At 38.8% G+C, this 25,238-nt stretch overlaps 1 protein-coding gene across 1 annotated transcript in view; it reads left to right on the top strand.

Moving 5' to 3' along the window:
• Positions 1-25,238, top strand: part of TMOD3 (tropomodulin 3) — an 86,983-nt gene that overhangs the window by 20,405 nt on the left and 41,340 nt on the right. The window contains exons 2-3 of the mRNA XM_019968833.2: positions 19,706-19,901; positions 25,011-25,167. Coding sequence (XP_019824392.1) covers positions 19,776-19,901; positions 25,011-25,167 — 283 coding nt within the window. The 5' untranslated portion in view covers positions 19,706-19,775. The remainder of the gene's footprint in view (positions 1-19,705; positions 19,902-25,010; positions 25,168-25,238) is intronic.

Below are 25,238 nucleotides of genomic sequence, written 5' to 3'. Positions count from 1 at the left end.
TATGAAGTATTTCTCCTAATAGTCACAGAAATGACCTGGTTGCTTTTGCCCTTAAGGTCACACTGGATAACCTGCTTCCAGTTAAATCTCTTTTTTGTTCTGGCCCTAACAAGTTTTTCTGGACTGCCCTCAGTCTCCAGACTTTATATTCTTTCCTTGTGCTTTTAGGGTGGGTCTATAGACCTCATTTAAAAAAAAAATCAAGATAACATCAGTTACAATGGCAAGAAAGAGCTGCTTAACTAATCTCATACTTAGTGAAGGTTGGTAAGTTTCCATGGAACTTTTACATAGAATAATCAACTACCATTTTCTCAAACTTCTGAGTGCTGAGCAACTTCCTCACTCAGATGTACCCACATCTAGGTCAACTGTAGCATCCTATGAATGCCACAAAAATCATTATTTAACACCCTGCCTTTTATGCTTCATGGTATAAAAGAGGCAGTGAACAGAACAGAAAGATGTAACATCCAGTTATTTCCTTTAAAAAATGTCTTATTTACTGCAAAAGTAATATATGTTATATACACCTAAAATAAAATGGTTTTTATTTTTTAGAAGGTAAATATGGTATGCATAGTATTTTGGACACAGTGGTGTCCAAAGTACATTTTTTGGTTATACTGTTATCTAGAATCATAAGCTCATAAAAAGGAAATGACCTGTGAGACTTTTAAACTCTTGCAGTTGAGGAATCTGCTGCACAGTATTCCTGACAGATATTCCTGTGCTTTAGCAAATGCCAGGAATAGAGGACTTTCTTTACTCCAGCCTTCTCCATCAAAGGGAATGTTCCTCAAACCAGCAGAGTTGAAACTCAGGGCTGACACTAAATAGGACAGATTTAGATGCTTTAAATGTTAGAGATAGCTTATTTTAAAATTGTTTCCAGGTTATTTTTGAAGCCAGGCCCAAACAAGAATGAAAAAGGAATGTTGATTTGAATTTTTTTAACCAAAACATACTGAATCAGAAACTTAACAAGTTTTGGATGATGAACCATATTCAATTCAAAAGACTAATAGATATGTATCCAGAGAGAATATTTTGATCCTGAGTACTGTTATCTAATATGTATCAACATTGAAATACTTTTATTGGTTAAAAAGAAATGTGTAGTCATTAAATTTTCTTCAGCATAAAAGGATAAGACTACCAGCCAATAGTCAGTACCTGAAACAAAAAGACAAACCTGAATTTAATACCTACTGTAATTAGAGAGAGAGCTATGCTAGCTAAACACAGTGTCTCTGAGCAGAGGATACTAATTTCTTATACATGGTTTTTGGAAAGAGTGGAATTATGGGACTGGCAATTGCTACACCACTGTGGTATGGGTATTCTAAACTGGTTGACTCAATTTGCATTCTGTTAGCAAATGATGCATATCACTTGCTCCACATCCTTGCCAGTATTTGATATTGTCATTCTTAACAGTACTTGGTATTGTCATTCTTTTTTGTTTTGGCTATGCTTGTAGGTATTCGTATTTTTATTTTGAAAAAGGCAAATTTTGAAGGAAAAAAAGCTAAAAATACAGAGTTAGCTCAATCAAATGTTAATTTTCCTATTAATTTTTAGCTTAATTTATTTGCTTCTTAGTAAATAAGCCTTGATTTATTTCTTAAGCAACTTCTTAACTTATATTTGATCTAGGACGAAACATCCTGAACAAAGCTTTAAAGGTAAAAGGTTAGTGTTTCAGTAATCCTGAACGACTCCAGGTTGACTTAACGTGACTTTCGTAAGTTTACCCTTAGTCTTAAGATTAGATATGTTTGTTATTTTTTAGTTTTGGCCTGTGCCATGATGTATTCTTGATGTAGCAGTAAACAAAGCAAAGTCCTTGATGGAATATAGTTTAGGTTTTAGTGACAAGATATAGATAATACATAGCATGTTAGATAATATAGAGAGAAATATAGGGTAAGAAAGTAGAGAATGCCTAGTACAGTAGTGGATGAGCCTGTTGGAGTTGTTATTTTATATGTAGTGGACAGAGAACTCCTCTCAAATCAGTTGATATTTAAGCAGAGATTTTTTTCTTAATATATTTATTTTATTGAAGTATAGTTGACTTACAGTGTTTCAGGTACACAGCAAGGTGAATCAGTTACACATATGCACATATATTATTTTCCATTATAGGTTATTACAGGATACTGACTATAGTTCCTGTGCAATACAGTAAACTTTTGTTGCTTGTTAAGCAAAGATCTTAAAGAAGTGAAACAACAGGTCATTTAGCCGTTTTAAGGAAGATTTTTCCAGGTAGAAGGAACATCAAGTGGAAAAGCCCTCAGTCAGGAGTACGCCTGGTTTGTCGGAGGAAGAACAAGAAGATAAATGTTGCTCAAGTGCTGTGAACAAAGTGAAGAATGGTTGGAGATGTGTTGGGTCTTGGGTTGGGGGAGCTGGGATGTTGTACAGCTGTGTGGATCATTGGAAATCCATTTGGTTTTTACTCTGATTAGTTAATGGGATCCGGCCAATTCACACAAGAACCTATACACAAATGTTCATAGATACTTTATTTGTAATAGTCAAGAACTGTCTTTCAACATCTGAATGGTTAAACTGCAGAAAATACGTACCATGGAATATAACTTTTTAAAGTGAACTATTGATACAGAGCATCTTGGATGAATCTTTAGGAATTGATGCTTAATGATAAAAGCCAGATCCCTAAGGTTGCATATTGTGTGATTCTATGTATATAACCTTTTTTAAAATGACTTAATTTTAGAAATGGAGGGCATTTCTTAATTTTAGAAATGGAGGGCATCAAATGTTGTTTGATAGAATTAGAGAAGGAGATGGGTATGGTTATAAAAGGACAACATGGGGAATCTTTGTGATGTTGAAACTATTCAGTATCTTGACTGTAGTGGTAGGCACACAAACCTAAAAGATAATAAAATTGTATGGAACATACTATACACATATACACAAATATGAGTATAAGTAAAACTGGAAAATCAGACTAAGATCAGTGGACTATGTCAGTGTCCGTATGTTCATTGTGATATACTATAGCTTTGCAAAATGTTCAGTTCCGTTGCTCAGTTGTGTCCAACTCTTTGCGACCCCATGAACTGCAACACGCCAGGCCTCCCTGTCCATCACCAACTCCTGGAGTCCACCTAAACCCATGTCCATTGAATCTGTGATGCCATCCAACCATCTCATCCTCTGTCATCCCCTTCTCCTCCTGTCCTCAATCTTTCCCAGCATCAGGGTCTTTTCCAATGAGTCAGCTCTTCGCATCAGGTGGCCAAAGTATTGGAGTTTCAGCTTCAACATCAGTCCTACCAATGAACATCCAGGACTGATCTCCTTTAGGATGGACTGGTTGGATCTCCTTGCAGTCCAAGGGACTCTCAAGAGTCTTCTCCAACACCACAGTTCAAAAGCATCAATTCTTCGGCGCTCAGCTTTCTTCACAGTCCAACCCTCACATCCACACATGACCACAGGAAAAACCATAGCCTTGACTAGACGGACCTTTGTTGGCAAAGTAATGTCTCTGCTTTTTAACATGCTGTCTAGGTTGGTCATAACTTTCCTTCCAAGGAGCAAGTGTCTTTTAATTTCATGGCTGCAGTCACCATCTGCAGTGATTTTGGAGCCCCCCAAAATAAAGTCAGCCACTATTTCCCCATCTATTTGCCATGAAGTGATGGGACCAAATGCCCTTATCTTAGTTTTCTAAATGTTGAGCTTTAAGCCAACTTTTTCACTCTCCTCTTTCACTTTCATCAAGAGGCTCTTTAGTTCTTCACTTTCTGCCATGAGGGTGGTATCATCTGCATATCTGAGGTTATTGATATTTTCCCCAGGAATCTTGATTCCAGCTTGTGCTTCCTCCAGCCCAGCATTTCTCATGATGTACTCTACATATAAGTTATTATATGTATATAATATATACATGTATGTATATATGTATAATACATATATGTGTATGTATAATATATATAATATATATGTAATATATGTAGTAATATGAATATATATATTACTGTCAGAAAAAACTGGACAACACGTTCAAGGGAGCCCTCTGTGTCGCTTCTTGCAACTGCATGTGAATCTATAAATATCTCAATAAAAACTTCAATTAAAAAGAATAAGGTACCTGTGGTACCTTTGCTGAAAATAGACTACAGGCTATATGGGCCTACAGGAGCCCCAGTTAGGAGGGGATTGCAATAGACCAGGAAACAGATAATGATGACTTAGACCAAAGTGGAAGCAGTGGAGATGGTAAGTCCATGATGTTTTAAAGATAGAGCCAAATGTTTGATGGATCAGATGCAGAGTATGAGAGAAGTCCAAGTTAACTCCAAGATTTGACTGAGTTGCTGTTTATTAAATGGTAAAAACATGGCGGGAGTAGTAAGTCTGGGGGGAAAAAATTAAGAGTCTGTTAGTATATATGTGTTTGAGATATCTGTAAGCCATCCAAGTAGAAATGTTACATAGGTAGAAATTTTTATGTCTGGAGTTTGGGAGAGAGGTCCAAATTGAAGATACAAATCCAGGAGTTGTCAGTATATGAAGTCACCTGGGGAGTAAGTATAGAAGAGAGGCTATCCAAAGAATTTAAGTCCTAGGGATGCTTCCTTGTTCAAAGGTAAGGAAGACGAGGAGAAACTAGCAAAGGAGAATGAGGCGAGGCAGCCAAGAGATATGAGGAGACCAGGAGAAAATAATGGCACCATAGCCAAGTGAGAAAAGTGTTTTGGGATGAAAAGCGTGATCTCTTATCAGATGCTGCTTCAAGAATTGACAGTTGGATTTGGCACCATGCAGGTTATTGCTGACAAGATCAATTTGGGTGGAGTAAGTGCTAGGAATGAACACCAGATTGAAGAAGGTAGAATAAGAGGGCAGCAATTTGGGGTACCAAAACCAAATAGTTCTTTTGAGGAATTTTGCTATAAAGAGTAAAGAAATAGTTGAGAGGGAGATGTGAAGTGTTTGGGGGGGATATAAAGTCAAAGGAATGTTTGTTTTTAATTTGGGAAGGTATGTTCCTATCTGTGTGCTGATGGTCATGATCCTGTTGAGAAAGGTCAACTTATTGGAATAATAATGTATATATGAGCATGAATGGGATCTTGTCACGGACTATGGGATTGGCCGTAAATAAAGAGTCTCAACAGCTTATGAAAACAAGAAGGAAAGTAGACTTATGGGTACACATTCAGGTCAGTTGGTAGATGTAGCAGTGGGAACTTACATATCCTTTTATGATTGCTTCAATATTCTTAGTGAAATATTAAGGTGGAATCTTCATCTGAGAGTGATAGGTAAGAAATATTAAAGGTTTGAGGGAAAATAAGAAAGTAAAGAAAATAAGAAGTAAAATAGTCATATTTGATTGTGAGAGAGTGACTGGACCAGGGTAATACAATGGGATTACCCACTAGTTTGATGTTAGTGGGGTGATAAATATTAAATATGGTTAGTCAGTTCGTGTGTTTTTTTTGTGCTTTATCTTCCAGTCTGGTACAGGTGAGGGGTAGGAAGAGTGTTTTAACTAGGATTGGGATTTTGATAAAAGAGTTCCTGAGAGAGAGAGAAGATCAAAGAAATTGAGTTATGGAGGGATATAATTATTGGTAATGATTAGCATTACGTTACAGCCATGGGACTGTAGAGCTAATATAGGGCAGAGGACCAGACCCTCAGAAGAAAGTCAAGGAACTCAGACTGGGTGTTGAAAGAGTCAGCTGTGTGGATCTTGAAATCACAGTGTGCCAAATTCATGATCGCCTCTTCCTCAGGAGTTCAACAATAATTGTCAAAAATATTGGTGAGAAAGTAAGTTAGGAGCAGTAGTTGTGTAGTATTTTTTTAAAAAAATCATGGCAGATATTTGCTTGTTTCACTTTTTAGACTGAGCTCTTTGCAAAAGATGATGCCAAAAGTAGTATTAACAAAATCATGCCCTTTTTTGAGGGGAGGGGTGGGTATGGAGGAGCCATGCCACACATCTTGCAGGATCTCATTTTCTGGACCAGGGATTGAACCTGGGCCACAGCAGGGAAAGCCCAGAATCCTAATCACTGGGCCACCAAGCCATAGCCAGCAGTTTTATTTAGTAATTTTTAATTGGTTTATTTGGGTTAGTTAGTTGGTTATTATTAGTTTGTTGAAAATTTATTAAAACAATTTACAATGTGGATCTCAAACCATTATGAAGCTATTAACCAAAAACCTTTTTTTTTTCCAGACCTAGAAATACAGGTAGCATAGGGCCATGTTCAGCTCTTCAGAAAAAATAAGTATAGAACAACAAAAAGTTTATTAAATACAAACTGAAATTAGCACAGGGGTCAGCCCTTCAGGCATCTCTTGTCCTTATCTCCTTACTGCCAGTCTATGAACAAGTCCTTTTAACTTTGCTTCTAAAATACATTACATGTTTTTTTCCACTTCTGTCTTCACAGCTATAAATTCAAGCAAAGTCATCACTGCTTCTCACCTATATTACTACTGTTAGGAGAGTCCTAGGTTGAGAAAGTTGCAAGAGACTTAGATCTTGGCTGAAAAGTCACCTTTCAGAACAGTCATCAAAACCACTTAAAGTAACTTTTCTGAACCTCACGTCACCTATAGCGTTGTCCTAGGTTTTTCTTATCATATATGTTATTATTACCTTGGGTCTTTTGTTCATTGTTTTTGTCTTTCTGCTACCTTTAAACTAAATTGGAGCAAGGAACTTGGCTGTCTTGTATACTACTCCTGCCTGTTGTCTGGAACAAGTCAATTTCTGGTGCAGAAGATATTCAAAAATATTTGTTGAATGAACAGTAAATATATTGGAAAGCAAATAATCATCTGGGAATCTTGAAACAGAAAAAAAAAGTTTCTAATCTGGTGGACGAGGTTAGTTCAGTACCAGTAGGTCCTAGGAGAAGCCAGTGAGGAAAAGACACACAGTCTTAAGCCCAGCACATCTAAAGAGTGAGGCTTGGTATTCCGCAAGGAGGAAATTCATTTATTTACTCAAAAGAAAATCAAATCTTCCTCAGGGCATGTGTTTCATTTCAGAGGTCTGGTCACTGATAATCAGATGTTTTTTCTTTTGTTTTAACTGAGGAAGATTAGACAGCAGAGAATTCTGAATGTTTTGATACTAAAGAAAAGATGACTAATGCAAAGGCTGTAAAGAATTAGCAGAAGTATGGAAAGACTGATTGTTGTTGTTCAGTAGCTAAGTCGTGTCCAACTCTTTGCGACCCCATGGGTTGCAGTACACTAGGCTCCTCTGTCTTCCACTCTCTCCTGGAATTTGCTCAGATTCATGTCCATTGAGTCAGTAATGCTATCTAACCATCTCATCCTCTGGTGCCTCCTTCTCCTTCTGCCTTCAGTCTTTCCCAGCATCAGCATCTTTTCCAGTGAGTCAGCTCTTCTCATCAAGTGGTCAAAGTATTGGAACTTCAGCTTCAGCATTAGTCCTTCAAATTAATATTCAGGGTTGATTTCCTTTAGGAAATGAAATTGACTGGTTTGATCTCCCTGCAGTCCAAGGGACTCTTAAGAGTCTTCTCCAACAGCACAGTTCAGAAAGCATCAATTCTTCAGTGCTCAGCCTTCTTTATGGTCCAGTTCTCATATCTGTACATGACTACTGGAAAAACCATAGCTTTGACTACAGTGGACCTTTGTCGGCAAAGTGATGTCTTTGCTTTTTAACACTGTCTAGGTTTGTCGTAGCTTTCCTGCCAAGAAGCAGTTGTCTTTTAATTTCATGGCTGCAGTCACCCACAGTGTTTTTGGAGCCCAATAAAATAAAATCTGTCACTGCTTCCACATATATCCCTTCTATTTGCCATGAAGTGATGGGACTGGATGCCATGTTCTTAGTTTTTAAAATATTGAGTTTCAAGCCAGTTTTTGCACTTTCCTCTTCCACCCTCATCAAGAGGCTCTTTAGTTCTTTACTTCCTGCCGTTAGCGTGGTATCATCTGCATAGTCTGAGGTGGCTGATATTTCTCCCGGCAATCTTGGTTGCAGCTTGTGATTCATGTGATGTACTGTGCATATAAGTTAAACAAGCAGAGTGACAATACACAGCCTTGTTGTACTCCTTTCCCAATTTGGGAACAAGGAGATTGTAGATATCTGGGACAGGTAGTTGTTGTTGTTCAGTCACTAAATTGTGTCTGACTCCTTGGGATCCCATGGACTGCAGCACGCCAGGTTTCCCTGTCTTTTACTATCTCCCAGTGTTTGCTCCAACTCATGTCCACTGATTTAGTGGTGCCATCCAACCATCTCATTCTCTGTCACCCCCTTCTCCTCCTGCCCTCAATCTTTCCCAGCATCAAAGTCTTTTCCAGTGTGTTGACTCTTCACATCAGGTAACTAAACAAAATGATCACATGGATCACAGCCTTGTGTAACTCAGTGAAGCTATGAACCATGCTGTGCAGGGCCACCTCCTAAGACAGATGGATCATGGGAGAGTTTTGACAAAATGTGGTCCATTGGAGAAGGGAATCGCAAACCACTTCAGTATTCTTGCCTCGAGAACGCCATAAACAGTACGGAAAGGGGCACGTAGAGGGACTACCAAAAAAAGGAAAGGGGAGAGTGATACATGATCCAGTTAAATCAAAATTGTCTTACCTGTGAATAACCAAGTATTGTGCCTATTGATGGCATCCCAGTAAGAAATGAGCTCTGGGAGAGAATCTCTTCTGCGAGGGACTCACAGTGTCCAGCAAGACAAACAGACAATGACTGAATACACTGCCACTGTTGCTTTGACTTGAGATAGAGGGTGTCTTTATAAGTAGTTGGCCAGCCAACCCTGGGATAGAATTCATGTGGTGGTCCTCAGCTTTGTTTTTGCAGAGACCTGATTTCAATCCATCAGTAGGTGCCTGATTTCTTAAAAAACGGCCTGTACTAACCGCACTCATAAGAGACTGGTGCTTCAGTCAAAACATCAGTTTATTAATTTACAGTGAGGAAAGCTATGTGAATAGCCAAGTTTTAATTAGATTACTTGGTGAGCACAGAGAAGAATAAGGGGAACTGAGTAAATATTGAATGACATTAAGCATTGGCCATCTGAGCTGCTTCCTACAAGGCTTATAACTGCAGTGGGAACTAGCCAATCACATCTGCTGATTAGGACACTGAGCTTTCCTTGTGTTGAATGAACATGGCCAAATCTTGCTTAATGAACCCCATTTTCTTATATCTGCATGGCAACCCTTTCTTTCTGTGGTTATGTTATTACCATTCTAGAGTCATTTGTTCTACTTTTTTGGGAAACATTCTCTTTTCATCCTCATATGTTGATCTTATCAGTTGAAGATCTTTCCTGGGGGTAGGAATGGAGAGCAGAGAAAATGTCCAGGATGATATGTATGACGTTTACTTAGGCCTTAAAGAATATGTAAGGATTTGAGGACAGAGGAAGATGAGAAAGAGTGCATTCATTGTGGAGAGAGGGAAATAAGCAAAGGCATAGAGACCTAAAACTTTAGGGACTATTTGGCACATAGGCTATGTGATGGTCAGCAGCCAGAAATAATGTTGGAAAGCTAGCTGGGATCCGTTTGTAAACTTCGTATCTCGTGTTGAGGAGTTTGGATTTTATCTGGTAGGTCAGGAGTTGGCAATTGTTTTCTTTGAAGGACCAGATAGTAAATACTTCAGGTTTGACACACCATATGGATCTCTGTTGTATTTACTCAACTTTGCCATTGTAGCACAAGAGCAACCACAGACAATACATAAGAGCGTGACTGCGAGTATGTTCCAGTAAAATGTTATTTACAAAAATAGGCAGCAGGCCAAATGACCCTGTACTTTACCTTATCCCATTGAAGATACTGTGAGACTTAGATTTTTGAACCAGAGCACATGACCACATGTGTGCATTAAAGAGAGAAAAGAGGCTGAACCCAGAGCCTGCCTATTGAAATAGTGATGAAATGAGGGTTAACTCCTCATATATTGAAAGAATGTAACTCTGAATCATGTAATTCCAGTTGTGGGGTTTTTTTTTGGGGGGGGGGTTTGTCTTTTTTTTTTTTTTACTGGAAGAATTTCAAAAATTAATTTATTTTTTAATTGAAGGATAATTGCATTACAGAATTTTGTTGGTTACTGCCAAACATCAACATGAATCAGCCATAGGTACACATATATCCCCTCCCTCTTGAACCTCCCTCCCACCTCCCTCTCCATCCCACCTCTCTAGGTTGTTTCAGAGCCCATGTTTGAGTTCTCTGAGTTGTATAGCAAATTCCTGTTGGCTGTCTGTTTTACATATGGTAATGTAAGTTTCCATGTTACTCTCTCCATACGTCTCCCCTTCTCCTTCCTCCCCTCCCCCCACCACATCCGCAGGTCTGTTCCCTATGTCTGTGTCTCCATTGCTGCCCTGCAAATAATTTCATCAGTGCCATCTTTCTAGATTCCATATATGTGTGTTAGTATATGATATTTATCTTTCTCTTTCCAACGTACTTTACTTTGTACAATAGGCTCTAGGTTCATCCACCTCATTAGAACTGACTCAAATGTGTTCCTTTTTATGGCTGAGTAATATTTCATATATATGTACCACAGCTTCTTTATCCATTCATCTGTCAATGGACATCTAGTTTGCTTCCATGTTCTAGCTGTTGTAAATAGTGTTGCGGTGAACATTCGGGTACATGTTTCTTCTTGAATTTTGATTTCCGAAGGGTATATGCCTAGAAATAGGATTGCTGGGTCATATGGTGGTTTTATTCCTAGTTTTTTAAGGAATCTCCATACCGTCTTCCTTAGTGGCTTATCAATTTACATCCCCACCAACAGTTCAAGAGGGTTCCCTTTTCTCTACACCCTCTCCACCATTTATTGTTTATAAAACTTTTTGATGATGGCCATTCTGACTGGTGTGAAGTAATATCTCATTGTAGTTTTGATTTGCATTTTTCTAGTAATGAGTGATGTTGAGCATCTTTTCATGTGTTTGTTACCATCTCTGTGTGTTCTTTGGAGAAATGTCTGTTTAGGTCTTTTTCCCACTTTTTGATTGAGTTGTTTGTTTTTCTGGTATTGACTTGTATGAGCCACTTGTATATTTTGGGAGTTAATCCTTTGTCAGTTGTTTCATTTGCTGTTATTTTCTCCCATTCTGCGGGTTGTCTTTTCACCTTGTTTGTGGTTTCCTTTGCTGTGCAAAAGCCTTTTTTAAAAAAATTCATTTTTTTTTAATTGAAGGATAATTGCTTTACAGAATTTTGTTGTTTTCTGTCAAACCTCAACACAAAAGCTTTTAAGTTTAATAAGTGAAAGTGAAGTAGCTCAGTCATGTCCGACTCTTTGCGACTCCATGGACTGTAGTCTACCAGGCTCCTCCATCCATGGGCTTTTCCAGGCAAGAATACTGGAGTGGGTTGCCAGTTCCTTCTCCAGGTAAGTTTAATAAGGTCCCACTTAATGTGGTGTTGCAGTCCCTTGGACTGCAAGGAGATCCAACCAGTCCATCCTAAAGGAAATCAGTCCTGAATATTCATTGGAAGGACTGATGCTGAAGCTGAAACTTCAGCTGAATATTTTGGCCACCTGATGCGAACTGACTCCTCAAGATTGAAGGCAAGAGGAGAAGGGGATGACAGAAGATGAGATGGTTGGATGGCATCACCAAAGCAATGGACATGAGCTTGAGTAAACCCCAGGAGTTGGTGATGGATAGGGAAGCCTGGCATGCTGCAGTCCATGGGGTCGTAAAGAGTCAGATACGACTGAGCAACTGAACTGAACTGAGGGTTCCACTTGTTTATTTTTATTTCCCTTACTCTAGGAGGTAAGTCATAGAGGATCTTGCTGTGATTTAGTCATCAAGTATTCTGCCTATGTTTTCCTCTAAGAGTTTTATATAGTTTCTGGTCTTACATTTAGGTCTTTAATCCATTTTGAGTTTATCTTTGTGTGTGGTGGTAGGAAGTATTCTAATTTCATTCTTTTACATGTAGTTGTCCAGTTTGAAGAGGCTATCTCTGCCCATTGTATACCAGTTGTTTTTTAAATAGTGTCAAGATCTAACTCTATTTTAGAAAAAAAGTGAAACTAAAGGAGAATAACAGGAGACTGGTTAAGTAGAGAGGTATTTCTCTTAAAGTATTGTGGATCCTAGTGTTAATTGATTGTTTTTGCGAAAACTAAATTGCCGTCAATGGGAATATGGTTCTGACTGCTTCAAGTTCTGTATGAATTCATTATGCCTCTCCGACCATCTGCCATGTGCGAACGTAATTCTTCCTACTATTTTTCTGTATTTGAACCTCAGAGAATCCTTTGGTTACATAGTATTTTGTCTCCATTTTGTGCAAATGCATCATTTAGGTATTAAAACTGCCTGTGTATTCAGTTCAGTTCAGTCACTCAGTTGTGTCCAACGCTTTGCGACCCCATGGACTGCTGCACACCAGGCTTCCCTGTCCATCACCAACTCCTGGAGTTTTCTCAAACTCATGTCCATCAAGTTGGTGATGCCATCCAACCATCTCATCCTTTGTCCTCCCCTTTTCCTCCCGTCTTCAATCTTTCCCAGCATCAGTGTCTTTTCCAGTGAGTCAGTTCTTCGCATCAGGTGGCCAAAGTATTGAAGTTTCAGCTTCAGCATCAGTCCTTCCAATGAATATTCAGGACCGATTTCCTTTAAGATGGACGGGTTTGATCTCCTTGAATCCAAGGGTCAAGAGTCTTCTCCAACACCACAGCTCAAAAGCATCAGTTCTTCAGCGCTCAGCTTTCTTTATAGTCAAACTCTCACATCCTTACATGACTATGGGAAAAACCATAGCTTTGACTAGATGGACCTTTGTTGGCAAAATACTGTCTCTGCTTTTTAATATGCTCTGTAGTGAGGTCATAACTTTTCTTCCAAGGAGCAAGCATCTTTTAATTTCATGGCTACAGACACCATCTGCAGTGATTTTGGAGCCCAGCAAAGTAAAGTCTGTCACAGTTTCCATTGTTTCCCCATCTATTTGCCATGAAGTGATGGGACCCAATGCCATGATCTTAGTTTTCTGAATGTTGAGTTTTAAGCCAACTCTCACTCTCCTCTTTCACTTTCATCAAGAGGCTCTTTAGTTCTTCTTTGCTTTCTGCTCTGCGTGTGATGTCATCTGCATATCTGAGGTTATTGATATTTCTCCCAGCAATCTTGATTGCAGCTTGTATTTCTCATGATGTACTCTGAAAATAAGTTAAATAAGCAGGGTGACAATATACAGCCTTGACCACTCCTTTCCCGATTTGGAACCAGTCTGATGTTCCATGTCCAGTTCTAACGGTTGCTTCTTGACCTGCATACAGATTTACCAGGAGGAAGGTCAGGTGGTCTGGTTTTTCCATCTCTTTAAGAATTTTCCACAAGAATAATTAAAGCAGTTCTACCTGGTGCTAATGCAGTGATAAATATAAATGTAAATATGGCATCTGGAATCTCATAATAATGCTTCATTTAAAGTGATCCCAAAGATCTAGAATATAGCTATTTTAAAAAAAATCTAAATAGAAAGCTAAAATTTAAAACATCTGTCAAATGAGATGGCTGACAATCCATCTGGAAGTCATGTGTGGAAAAGGAGAAGGATTCTAGAGACAGGTAATAACTGAAAAGAAGTTGGTTAATGGAATGAAGGCTTTTGGCGGAACATTCCAGGAGTTTCCCTGTGTTCCTTGGTATTGCTTCCAATAGTTGAATCTAGGGGAGCAGTGGTGGAGTGAAAAGGGAACCGCATCCTGGCAACAGCCCCTCTAGACTTTGGGGCTGTTCTAACAGAGCTCTCCAGCCTGTGAGCAGGGCAAGACAGCTGCCAGGAGGATGAGCCATCCGGGTGTCAGAATGTATACAGTCGGCTCCTCCAGAGCAGAGCAGTGACTCTCAAAGCCTGGTTCCAGACTGACTGCATCAGCACCAGCTGGCAGCTTGTTAAAAATGCAGCTTTTCAGCCCTACCCCTCTACCTACTCAATCAGGAAACTTGGGGTGGGGCCTTAGGGTGACGTTCTAACAAGCCCTCCAGGGGGTTCTGATTCACTCTAAAACTTGAAAACTGCTGCTCCAAAAAATGAGTCAGGGATAGAGAATTAAAGAGTCTGATCATACCAGAATTTCAAGTTTAAAAATTTTCTACTTCTGCCTGAAAGTTTACCTAATTGGGAAAACTAACTTTTGCTTATATACAACCTTTAAAAAAAATAACTATGAGACTATTATGTTAAAAAAAAAATCTATTCTTGTAGTGTGTAAATTGTGAAGTGTATTTTTATGAAATGGATTTTACATTAGCTTGGCGATTAAAAGAAGTTCCTGTAGACTCAGTGTAGATTTACGGTACTTCCTCTAGGACACTGGTTGAAACCATTTAGCATTTGTTCTCCTTCCAATACACAGATGTCAAAGGGCAAGCAAGAGAGGACATGTTATCCATGGACAGAAAGCAGAGCTAAGCACAGCTTCCATAGCTTCCCTTCCTAAGAAGTTCGAAGCTTCTCTTGCTAATGCTTGGCATATTGTCACTACACAGCTAATCCTCAGTGAAGGATGAGAGGTACAATCCGGTTAGGAATCTGAACGCTTTTGGTGAGTTTTGAGCAACGTTAGGTAGGATGAACTACCTGGAAGTTCTTCCCTCTTGGCAAAATTCCATAGTCTGAACTTAAAGGAAATGCCTTTGCATTGCTTTGAAAAGGAAAAAACAAGTCAAGGAAGTAAATTCCTTAGATAACTGAAAAACATTTTGATATGTTTTCCCCAAGAAATACCTTAATAAATTAGTAAGAGTTAAAATGGAAGAAGAGATTTGAAATGTATAACTGACAAAGATTAGTATCCAGAATATGGTAAAGAGCATCTACCCTGTTTTTAAAGATAACACAATATAAAAATGGGCAGAGGCTCTTCATAGAGTAAGGAACACCACTGTGTCTAAGTGACGAAGGCCAAGAGCATATAAAGAGGCACAGCCTCTTCACAACTCAGCAAAATGCAAATTAAAACCGCAGTGAAACATCATTTCATATCCGCCAGAGTGGGTACAAATACCCCACGTCTGATAATACCAGTAGTTAGCAAGGATGAACAACATGAATTGTCATGCACTGAATCTTCCAGGAATCTAAATTGATACAACCACTTTGAAAGTAGTTTAACATTACCTAGTAAAGTTGGTAATACCATACCCTTGTCCCAGCAATTCCATTCCTAGCTTTGGACAACTTGGAGAAACTCTTGCACGTGTATACCAAGTAAAGAGGCAACAAGCAGCCTATTTCACAGCAGAAAAATAGAGCAGGAAAGACTGCAGGTCTTCAGATGTCCATTTATACATTGGAATATTATATAGAAATGAAAAGGAAAGAATTTCAGCTCTAAATATGAACGCAAAGCAATGTTGAGTATAAAAAGCAAGTCATACTTGTGGACACGGTGTGGGGAGGGAGAGTGAGATGAATAAAGCAAGCATCAACATATACCCACTATCAGGTGCAGGATGGTAGCTAGTGAGAAGTTGCTTGTAGCACAGGGAGCCCAGTCTTGCGCTCTGTGATGACCTGGAGGGATGGGATGTGGGAGGGGAGGGAGGGAATGTTTGTATAATTATGGATGATTTGCATTGTTGTATGGCAGAAACCAACACAGCATTGTAAGAAATTTTTAAAATTAAATAAATATATCAGGAAAAAGAGAAGATACATAATGTACAAGTCCACATGTGTATATGTACCAAAAATAGCAAAACTAAAACAGTTTAAAGATATGTACATTTGAGGTAAAACTGTAAAGAAAGTAAGAGAATGATTAATTAAAAATTCAATACTTCTTCTGGCTACTACTTCTAGAGGAAGGGATGGAAAGGGGAACATGAGAGTACTAGTAATGTTCTCTTTCTGAGGCTGGGTTGTATGTTCTCATGGTGTTCATTTTGTTAATCTTTAAGCAATACTATTCAGTGCTTTGTGTGACAGATTTACTTTGGGATAAGGAGCCACTCTTGGAGTAATCTGTTCAGTCACTTTAAGGGATGTCATGTTCCAAATCTATAGATCCTGAGTGGCATGTAACATTGCCTTTGCTCCTAATGCCTCATTCCTATCATATTGCCCGCTACGGTACCTTATTAGTAAGACTGAAATGGAGCAGGACCCTATGGATATTGTCCTTCGTGTCCTCTACCTGGTTTTTTTCTGTGGAAACTATTTAGCTAAAGAATAAGTTTAATCAGAGAAGTGCGAACATGAAGAAACAAAGGAAAACAGTCAAAGGAGGCCAAATAACACTAGTTTAGCCATTAAGCAAAGTCAGGGACTTTCAGTTCCTCCTCAAGGGCTGTATGTATGTGTTAGTCACTCAATTATGTCTGACTCTTTACTACCCCATGGACTGTAGCCCACCAGGCTCTTCTGTCCCTGGAATTCTCCAGGTAGGAATACTGGAGTGGGTAGCCATTCCCTTCTCCAGGGATCTTCCTGAACTAGAGATTGAACCCAGGTCTCCTGCACTGCAGGCAGATTCTTTACTGTAAGCTACAATAAATTCCAGAAACAGAGGGGCCTGGCAAGCTAGAGTCCATGGGGTTGCAAAGGGTCAGACATGACTGACACATACACAAGGGTTGTAGATAATGTTTTGAGCCATGTCCTGTGAGCTGTAATAGATACTGAAACCCCCACCAGTGGAGAAGTTAGTTACATGATGACCAGATTGTAGCCAAGACTTAAGTTGACACAATTCCAAGAGCTGGCCTTAAGAAATGGAAACCAACCAACCCTGGAACTAAAGATTAACTGTACTTAAAACATATCAAGATGATGCTGATCAGACCACCAATGACCAATTTCAGATGCCTGTCAGAGGTGACTGTGCTGTTTCTGTATGTAGCCCCCTCCCTTGGCCTATAAAAGCTCTAGCCCACTGATTGTTGGCCGGGAGAGTGGGGGTTGGCCTTTGGACAACCCCCCACCCTCAGCTTCTGGCATCCAAAATAAAGCAAAGTGTCCTTTTCACCAACCTTGCCTCTTGATTGGCTTTTAAGCAGTGAGCAGCTGAACCCCACTTTTGCAGGATGACCGTTTATTTTATGGCCCAAGCTGGAACACTTGAGAGTAAGGTGAGGGGATGCTCAAAATAATTAATACTTATTTCTTTGAAGTATTTATTAAGCACAGTGTTGGCTTTATTGTATGCTATAAACCTCATGGCAAACAGATGGGGAAATGATCGACAGTGAGAGACTTTTATTTTTTGGGGCTACAAAATCACTGCAAATGGTGACTGCAGCCATGAAATTAAAAGATGCTTGCTCCTTGGAAGAAAAGCTATGACCAACCTAGACACAATATTCAAAAGCAGAGACACTACTTTGCCAGTCAAAGCTATGGTTTTTCCAGTAGTCATGTGTGGATGTGAGAGTTGGACTATAAAGAAAGCTGAGTGTCAAAGAATTGATGCTTTTGAACTCTGGTGTTAGAGAAGACTCTTGAGAGTCCTTTGGACTGCAAGGAGATTCAACCAGTCCATCCTAAAGGAAATTAGTCCTGAATATTTATTGGAAGGACTGATGCTGAAGCTGAAACTCCAGTGCTTTGGCCACCTGATGTGAAGAACTGACTCATTTGAAAAGACCGTGATGCTGGGAAAGATTGAAGGCAGGAGGAGAAGGGGAGGACAGAGGATGAGATGGTTGGATGGCATCACCGATGAACATGAGTTTGAGTAAACTCTGGGAGTTGGTGATGGACAGGGAGGTGTGGCGTGCTACAGTCCATGGGGTCACAAAGAGTCAGATATGACTGAGTAACTGAACTGAACTGATAAACCTCAAAAATATGTTAAACTACATTAAAGACTTTTTGAATTGATTGTTCAAACATTAAAAAATAGTGAAAGCTGGTTACTCTTAGTACATATTCATGTACTTATCAGTTTCTTACCCTTATCTGTCTCGAATACCATATCACTGATACTTTAATGAAGGAAGTATTTTTTCAAAATGTTTTCTATTTTTTCCTCTGTAGTTACCTGCCACCTTCTTTAAAATTGCATTTTATGGTTAATATATTTGAAAGTGCTAATACCTTCTATTGAATAGTCTCCACAAACTTTATTGTTTTTAGTTGAGAAGATACACTCCCTGGATGCTTGGTAAGCATGTATTCTTAAAGTTGAAAGTACAGAGGAGGTTTACCAAGCTTAGTAATGACAATAATGATAATAATTATGTGTTCAAAAAAGCGAAAAATAATCCAGGGTTGATGCTAAACCAGATGAGGTGCCAGCAGAACAGGTGTAAGCCAGACCCATCTAGGGCTGTTATACAAAATGCCTCTAATTTAACATCTGTGTAAGTACAGCTCCATTTATTTGCTTGTTATTGGACCCAGATGTTTGCTAGCTGACAGACCCCTGTAGTGAACCTTCCTTTCTTCGTAGGAGATGAAAACACATAAAAGGATCCATAAAGTGTTGCTAGTTTGAGGAGGAAAATGTATTAGTAAAAATATTAAGTTAGGAGAAATTGGGAGAAGGGAGTAGAAAGTGTATCTCAACTTTAAAGTACTGGGCGTTTTACAGCCGAAAAATTTAGCCACATCGCTAAATCTCAGGATTATTTCTTAATCACACAGAAACATTTGTGAGAAAAATGATCCACATATGTAGCTAGAATTTATAGAAATACTTCATTTTTATTTCATACTTTTTGTGATTCTTATTTTAAGTATTTTTTTCCTGTGGTACAGTCCTGCTGTATCTGGAAAGATGCTGCTTTTTGAGTCACTTCAGAGCTGTTTGGGAGGGATGGACATGGCGAGGAAATGGTGAGATCCTTTCCTATCACCAGACCCACCTGACCAATCTTTCCGGTCAGTGGATGACATATTGCAGCATAGTATTGAGTTTTTTCCTAAAGCATTTTTCAGAATGCTATGTCATTTTTTTTTTTTAACTTTAAAGATGCCTTTTCCTAATAATGTTAGTATGTATTGTTTAGAATATATATAATATTTCATATTTAAAAAATAATCAGTACACTTTCTTCAGAATTTTATTTCAACTTGGAATCTAGATTACTTTGCCAAATAAATGTATTATTTTCATAATGCAGCAAAATATAAATTAGAAGGAAAAAATGCCTTATCAAAAATATTTTTAAAATGCACCTTCTCATTTTTTTTCCAATGGCCACTTCTCCTGTGGAAAGTATATTAATATCCCCTCTACATTGAGTCAGAAAATAATGTTCTTCTAAGCAGTTTATAGCAAAACAAGCATACCTCAAACATACTGTGCTTAAACAAAGTACTCTGGTAGCATTCATTTGAAAACCATTGATGGAAAAAATTATATTTTGATACATAAATTCTTCCCCCCTAAAACTCAGTTATCAGGAAATCTAAGTACTATCAAGAAGCTGTTTTAATGGATTTGAATTTTATTTGCTCCTTCACCTCTTTCTTCCTAGTTGTGGCTTTCTCTTTTCAGTTGGTTGCTTTTTGTCAACAAAAGACAAAAGGTAAAGGCATTTAATGATTGATAGAGGAGGGTAGTGCGTGATATATGGTCAAAGAATTTACCATACATGGAAATTACATTTCACTTAACCTAGAATAGATCGAAGTAAGGTGGACATGACATAACATTTTAAATGTTTTTGTTTTCTCTCTATAGTTTTGAGGAAAAAAATCACTTCTCAGTGTACTGGATAGCAAAAATTAAGTGACTTCCTCTACTGCAAACCATGGCACTGTCGTTCCGGAAGGACTTAGAAAAATACAAGGATCTGGATGAAGACGAACTCCTTGGGAATCTGTCAGAAGTAGAACTGAAACAACTGGAAACTGTTCTGGATGATCTTGACCCTGAGGTAGGTGCTAGGTCATAAAGAGAAATGAAATAATTTTTGAAACCCTTTGATACTAAGTAGCTGCCTTCGAGCACTTATCTTTTTCATGGCTTTTCCCTGACACTGCCCTCACTCCTCCTCTTTATCCAAATAAACTTTTGCCTCTTCAGTTCCCCCACTTTTGCCTTGTATCTCTAGTAACATAACTAGTCTAAGCATTTTTTCCAACGTTTTTATTTTCAAACATATCCTGAAATTTTCTCCCTTTTAAGAAATCTTTTCTCTCTGGGCAGGGAACAATGTTTTGGGTAAAATACAGCATATGCCAGCCTCTGTGCCTCTTCAGGGCTTCTATATCAGGATGGTTGCGGTGTAGAAAGTGTCTCTAGAAGGTTCTTCATGACCTTAAATCTAATGCTTACTTTTCTGAAAGATGCTGAACAAACTGGATCAAGGTTTCCAGTCATTGGTAGAATAGATCTAAGTAGACTGTGGGCAGTACTGCAATCCATGTAAAGCAGACCTGAATATATGTTTTGTTTTGCAAAATGGATGTTGTTTATCTTATACATTACTTAAGGCTAAGGTAGAGATCCTTGATCCTTGAATATTATTAATCCCTGATACGTTTCCGGGGGTAGCAGCAGTTGGGTGGGGGGTGAAGGTAAGTGGCAGTGAGGGGAGAACACTGAGTTTATGCCTCCCTAATCTGAAGGTAATGACTATTTGCTGGGCTTCTTTTCTTTACCATGTTTTATTATGCCAAGACATTGATTTTTAGTGCCTTTTACGGATTGTAGTAGAGTTTGTTTTATGAAAGTGTTCTTGTCACTACCACATGTTTATTTCCTGCTAGAATATTTTTTAAATTTTATTGAGCATTACACTCCTATTCTCAGCATTTCTTCAGCACTTGGTTAATGTGTCTGTACTACAGATCAAATCCCTTAACCATAATTGTTATTGTAAGGAAGATTTTTTAGTGCACCTAAGTCTGTAGGATAACTCAGAATAACAGTGCTCTTTTGCATGTCACAGCAGAATCTTCCCCAGGCATTTCAACCTGTCAGACCTATTTGAATCAAACAGTAGGAACATAAAGCTTTCATCTAGTCCAGAGTTTCTCAGCCTTGGCACTGTTGACATTTGGGGCTGGGTAATTCTTTGCTGTAGGCTGTCTGATGCATTATAGGATGTTTAGCAGCATCCTAGACCCCTGCTCACTACATACTAATAGCACACCCTCCTGTTTTAAAATGTACCTGGGATTTTGTTTTAATCAGGTCTGGTAAGATGACATGTAAGAATAACTTACTTGAAAGAAGAGTTTATTACTTACAGTTCCCAACAGCAGGAGGCACACCAAGCTGCGCAGGGCCGCCACGGGAAGCAGGGGGTTGGCCAGGAGTCAGAAGGAATGAGGAGCAAGTATGGCCTAGAACTTGTATTGTGCTTTCCAAGGGAAAAAATAGGTGAGACAGAGTAAGCAAGTGTGGGCAAGCGTAGGATTGGGCAGTTTGAATAATTTCAGTGTCTCTGGGCTACAGGAGTGGCTTCTAGTTATCTGGTATCTGGTCCTGGGCCGATTTAGGGCAGAGCAAGTATTGGCTTTGTGTGTGAGAGGTAGAAGAGGTGGTTGGGGATGTAGTCTCTGGTTTCGTATGAAAGGCACACTGATGACAGACAGAGTTGTTTGCTATCCATGGGAACTGGTTAGCCCTGCGAGGGGCGTGCTTTCCAGGATTAGCAAGGCCCCCACAATGTCAAAGCATCCTAAAATACAGAAAATTTAAAATATGGTTAACATGCTTTCCTGCCAGTTGTGACGATCAAAAATATTTCCAGATCTTGCCAGTCGTCCCCTGGGGTACAAAAACACCCTTAGCTGAGAAAAATTGACCTAGCTCTTGTCCTCTGTTTCACAGATAGAAAACAAAAAGTTAGGTGACTTGCCTCAGTTTTACAATTGTGGAAAGACCTGAGACTAGATCCTTCACTACCTGATTGATGCCTGGTAGAGTCTGGTGGGCTTTCTGTTAAATGACAGTGAGTCCCCTTTAATTTGTGCCTTATGCTGTAGGTCTAAAAGCTGATGGCTTTTATTTTCTTATTTGGAAATCCATGGCCTGCTTCTTGTATGGAGAGACTTGAGTTCTAACTTTTGGATGTATTTTGTAAACTCCCCAATCCTAGTTGTGACTCCCTGGTACTATTAGTTGAGACTAGAAGAACAGTGATGTTTATTGACAGCTTGATGCAGTGTGAATATGATATTTCATTATAAATATTTTGGAGGGCTATTTTACTTTCCTTATGCTACATTCAGTTTACTCATTTGCTAACTTAAATGTTTTTTGAAACTTCTGTCTCCAAAAGACAGCCAATCAGTCTAGGCAAAAGCTATTTTTTCAGTTCTAAACTGGGAATTAATTATTACAACAGCATTTCACTGTAAGGGAGAAGCATGTAATTTTAATGAGATTTTTATCTATTTATTAATAGATAAAATATATTTTTATCTGTTAAGTAATTATGATCTATTAACTTACTCAATTAAAGTGTACTTCTAATAAAACTTAGCTTTTGGCCTCCAAAGCCAGATAGCTCTCATTTATTTTGTGGTCAAAAACTGTATTTAAGGAGCCAGGATTCCAGCTAATGTATCATTTAAAACCTGTATGTTTAATATGGGTTTAAATAGGCAGGTGGAACACTGCAACTCTATTGCTACCACCATGAAATAGCAGTATATGTATAAGGGTCTTATTGATAGTGAAGGGAAGTAGCTTGCATTAATTTGCCTTAATGAGCATTTTTCTTTAAAAATATCCTTGGGATTTCCCTAGTGAACTAGTGGTTAAGACTGCGCCTTCCAATGCAGGGAGTGAGAGTTTGACCCCTTGTCCAGTAGGTAAGATTCCACATGCTTTGAGGCCAAAAGAATCAGAATATAAAACAGAAGCAATGCTGTAACAAATTCAGTAAAGACTTTAAAATGGTCAACATCAAAACAATCTTTTTTAAAAAAGTATTCTCAAATCCTTATTCAGGGCCTACCTGATGGTCCAGTGGCTAGGACTCCATGCTCTCAATGCAAGGGGCGCAGGTTTGATCCCTGGTCAGGAAACCAGGTCCCACATGGGGCAGCTAAATATCCTGCATGCCACAACTAAAGATCCCATGTGCCGCAACGAAGGTCAGAGGTGCCGAGTGCTGTAACTGGGACCTGGCACAGCCAAATGAATACATAAAATAAATGTATTTTTAAAGTCTTTATTCAATAACTATTGGAGGTGGGAAGCAACCTATATATCTCAGGTACTATGCTAGGCTTAGGGATGCAAGAGTGATCTAAACAAAAGCGTGGTCTTTGCCCTCATGAGACAGGCTGGTAGGAGTTGGGGGAGTTAGACATTAATCAAATAATCAAGCCTATAAGAGCATATAATGGGAGGTCAGGAAAAGTTTTCCGTGGAGGGATGAAGCTGCATTCTGGAAAATGAAGAACAAAAAAGTATGGACAGAGCGTCCCAGGGAAGGAAGTACATGGCAGGTAAAAGGGAGGAGCAGGGCTGATGTAGCTAGAATGGAGAGGGTGTGTGAGGTGAGGCTGGGGTAACCTCTAGGGTCGGGGGATGGGGTGGAGTGAAGGTTGAAGAGTATTTGGCAACTGATCCAGGGAGACCAGTTGAGAGGCCTCTGTAATTTTCCATCCCAGCTTGGATCGTAGTATAGACCAGAGTAATTGTCTGGTCTACAATTAGAGGTGGAGGAAAGTTAGACAGGTCTTTAGGAAGTAAAAATGGCAGGATTGTTGGTTGAGAATGGTTTCCTCATGTGAAGCTCTTGCCTTGATTTCAAAGCCAGAGGGTAGACATCTTGTGTTTCTTTTTTTTTGTTCTTATAGACAGTTTTATGTTGTAGAAACATTTTTGGTGCATGGTGAGGAACAGATCTCTTTTGTATTTCATCTTGAAAGATGAACTTTTGTGTAATACATGCAAAATTACATGAAGAAAACACAAAAGATGAATTTTATGAAAATTATTGTGGATTTCAGCAAATGGCCAGAGTTGAAATGCCATACCATATTTTTAGTTATACAATGAAAATTTGTTTTTATCATTATCCATATAAGATTACCCCAATGAAAAATGATCTTAAAACAGCCAGGAGATTCAACATCCTCACGAATATTGGGAGGTACTTCATAACAGAGTTGGCCCTTTTATGTGACTTTTTGTCTGCCTCCCGTTTTCAAAGCAAAGAATACTTAAGAACTGTGAGACAAGGTAATATCACCTCTTTGGTTTTTGACAAGCAAAAGGATGACCCTTTTGTCATTGTCTAGTCACTGCTTGTCATTCTTGGGCTTAGTGAAAATACAGAGTAGGACCTAAAAAAGAAAACTTTAGTCCATCGCCTCCCACCTCTCCCCCAACTGTCAGTTGCTCTGTGCACTCAAAAAGTCTGTACCCATGTGGAAACCTAGGGATATAACTCTGGCCATAAGAATCTCTGAGTGTCTTAGTGCACGAGTAGCCAATGACAGTGGTTGCTCCAAATACATCCTAGTTCCGATGTATACACACATACGTCCATATAGAAGTTGAACACATTGCATTTAAACACAAACATGTAAATGTTAATTGCCTGATATCCTGTATAGATATACTGTATGTATACATAGTTTTCTTGTGAAAAAAATCTTTATGATGAAATAGACATTATGAAGGACTATGATGTATATAGTCATTTAGCATTCTTTTGCAATGAATGTTACAATATTTTCTGTATATACATATATGTTGAGCTGTTATTAAGCATCACAAACTATTTTTTGTTACTGTCCCAGGACACTTAAAAAATAAAGGGTGTTTCCTGCTAGTAGAATACTCTCTGAAGAAGAGGTGCTATGCCTATTTAAATAATAGTATAAGTTAATTTTACCTAATTTTAAAAAACTTCATTTGGAATACTTTTATGTTGCTGCCCTCGAACCCTATGATGAAGTCTTTAATGCCTACATCTCATTCTAGTCTATAATTCTTTCTTAGATGGGTAACATCTGGACGCATACAGCATTAGCGTTCGTGCTGGTCATAATGGCTGATTCATTCTCTTTGGCAGAACGCCCTTCTGCCTGCAGGGTTCCGGCAGAAGAACCAGACATCAAAGTCTGCCACAGGGCCATTTGATCGAGAACACCTCCTTTCATATCTGGAGAAGGAAGCTTTGGAGCATAAGGACAGGGAAGACTATGTGCCCTACACTGGAGAAAAAAAAGGTAAGTACAAAACTTTGAAGCACAAAACATGATTCAGTAGCACTTGATTTTTTTTTCTTATAGGTAGAACT

This window comes from Bos indicus, chromosome 10, assembly GCF_029378745.1.
Source record: "Bos indicus isolate NIAB-ARS_2022 breed Sahiwal x Tharparkar chromosome 10, NIAB-ARS_B.indTharparkar_mat_pri_1.0, whole genome shotgun sequence".
NCBI lineage: Eukaryota > Metazoa > Chordata > Mammalia > Artiodactyla > Bovidae > Bos > Bos indicus.
The sequence above is the reverse complement of the archived record's forward strand: the minus strand, read 5'-3'. Positions and strand labels throughout refer to the sequence as shown.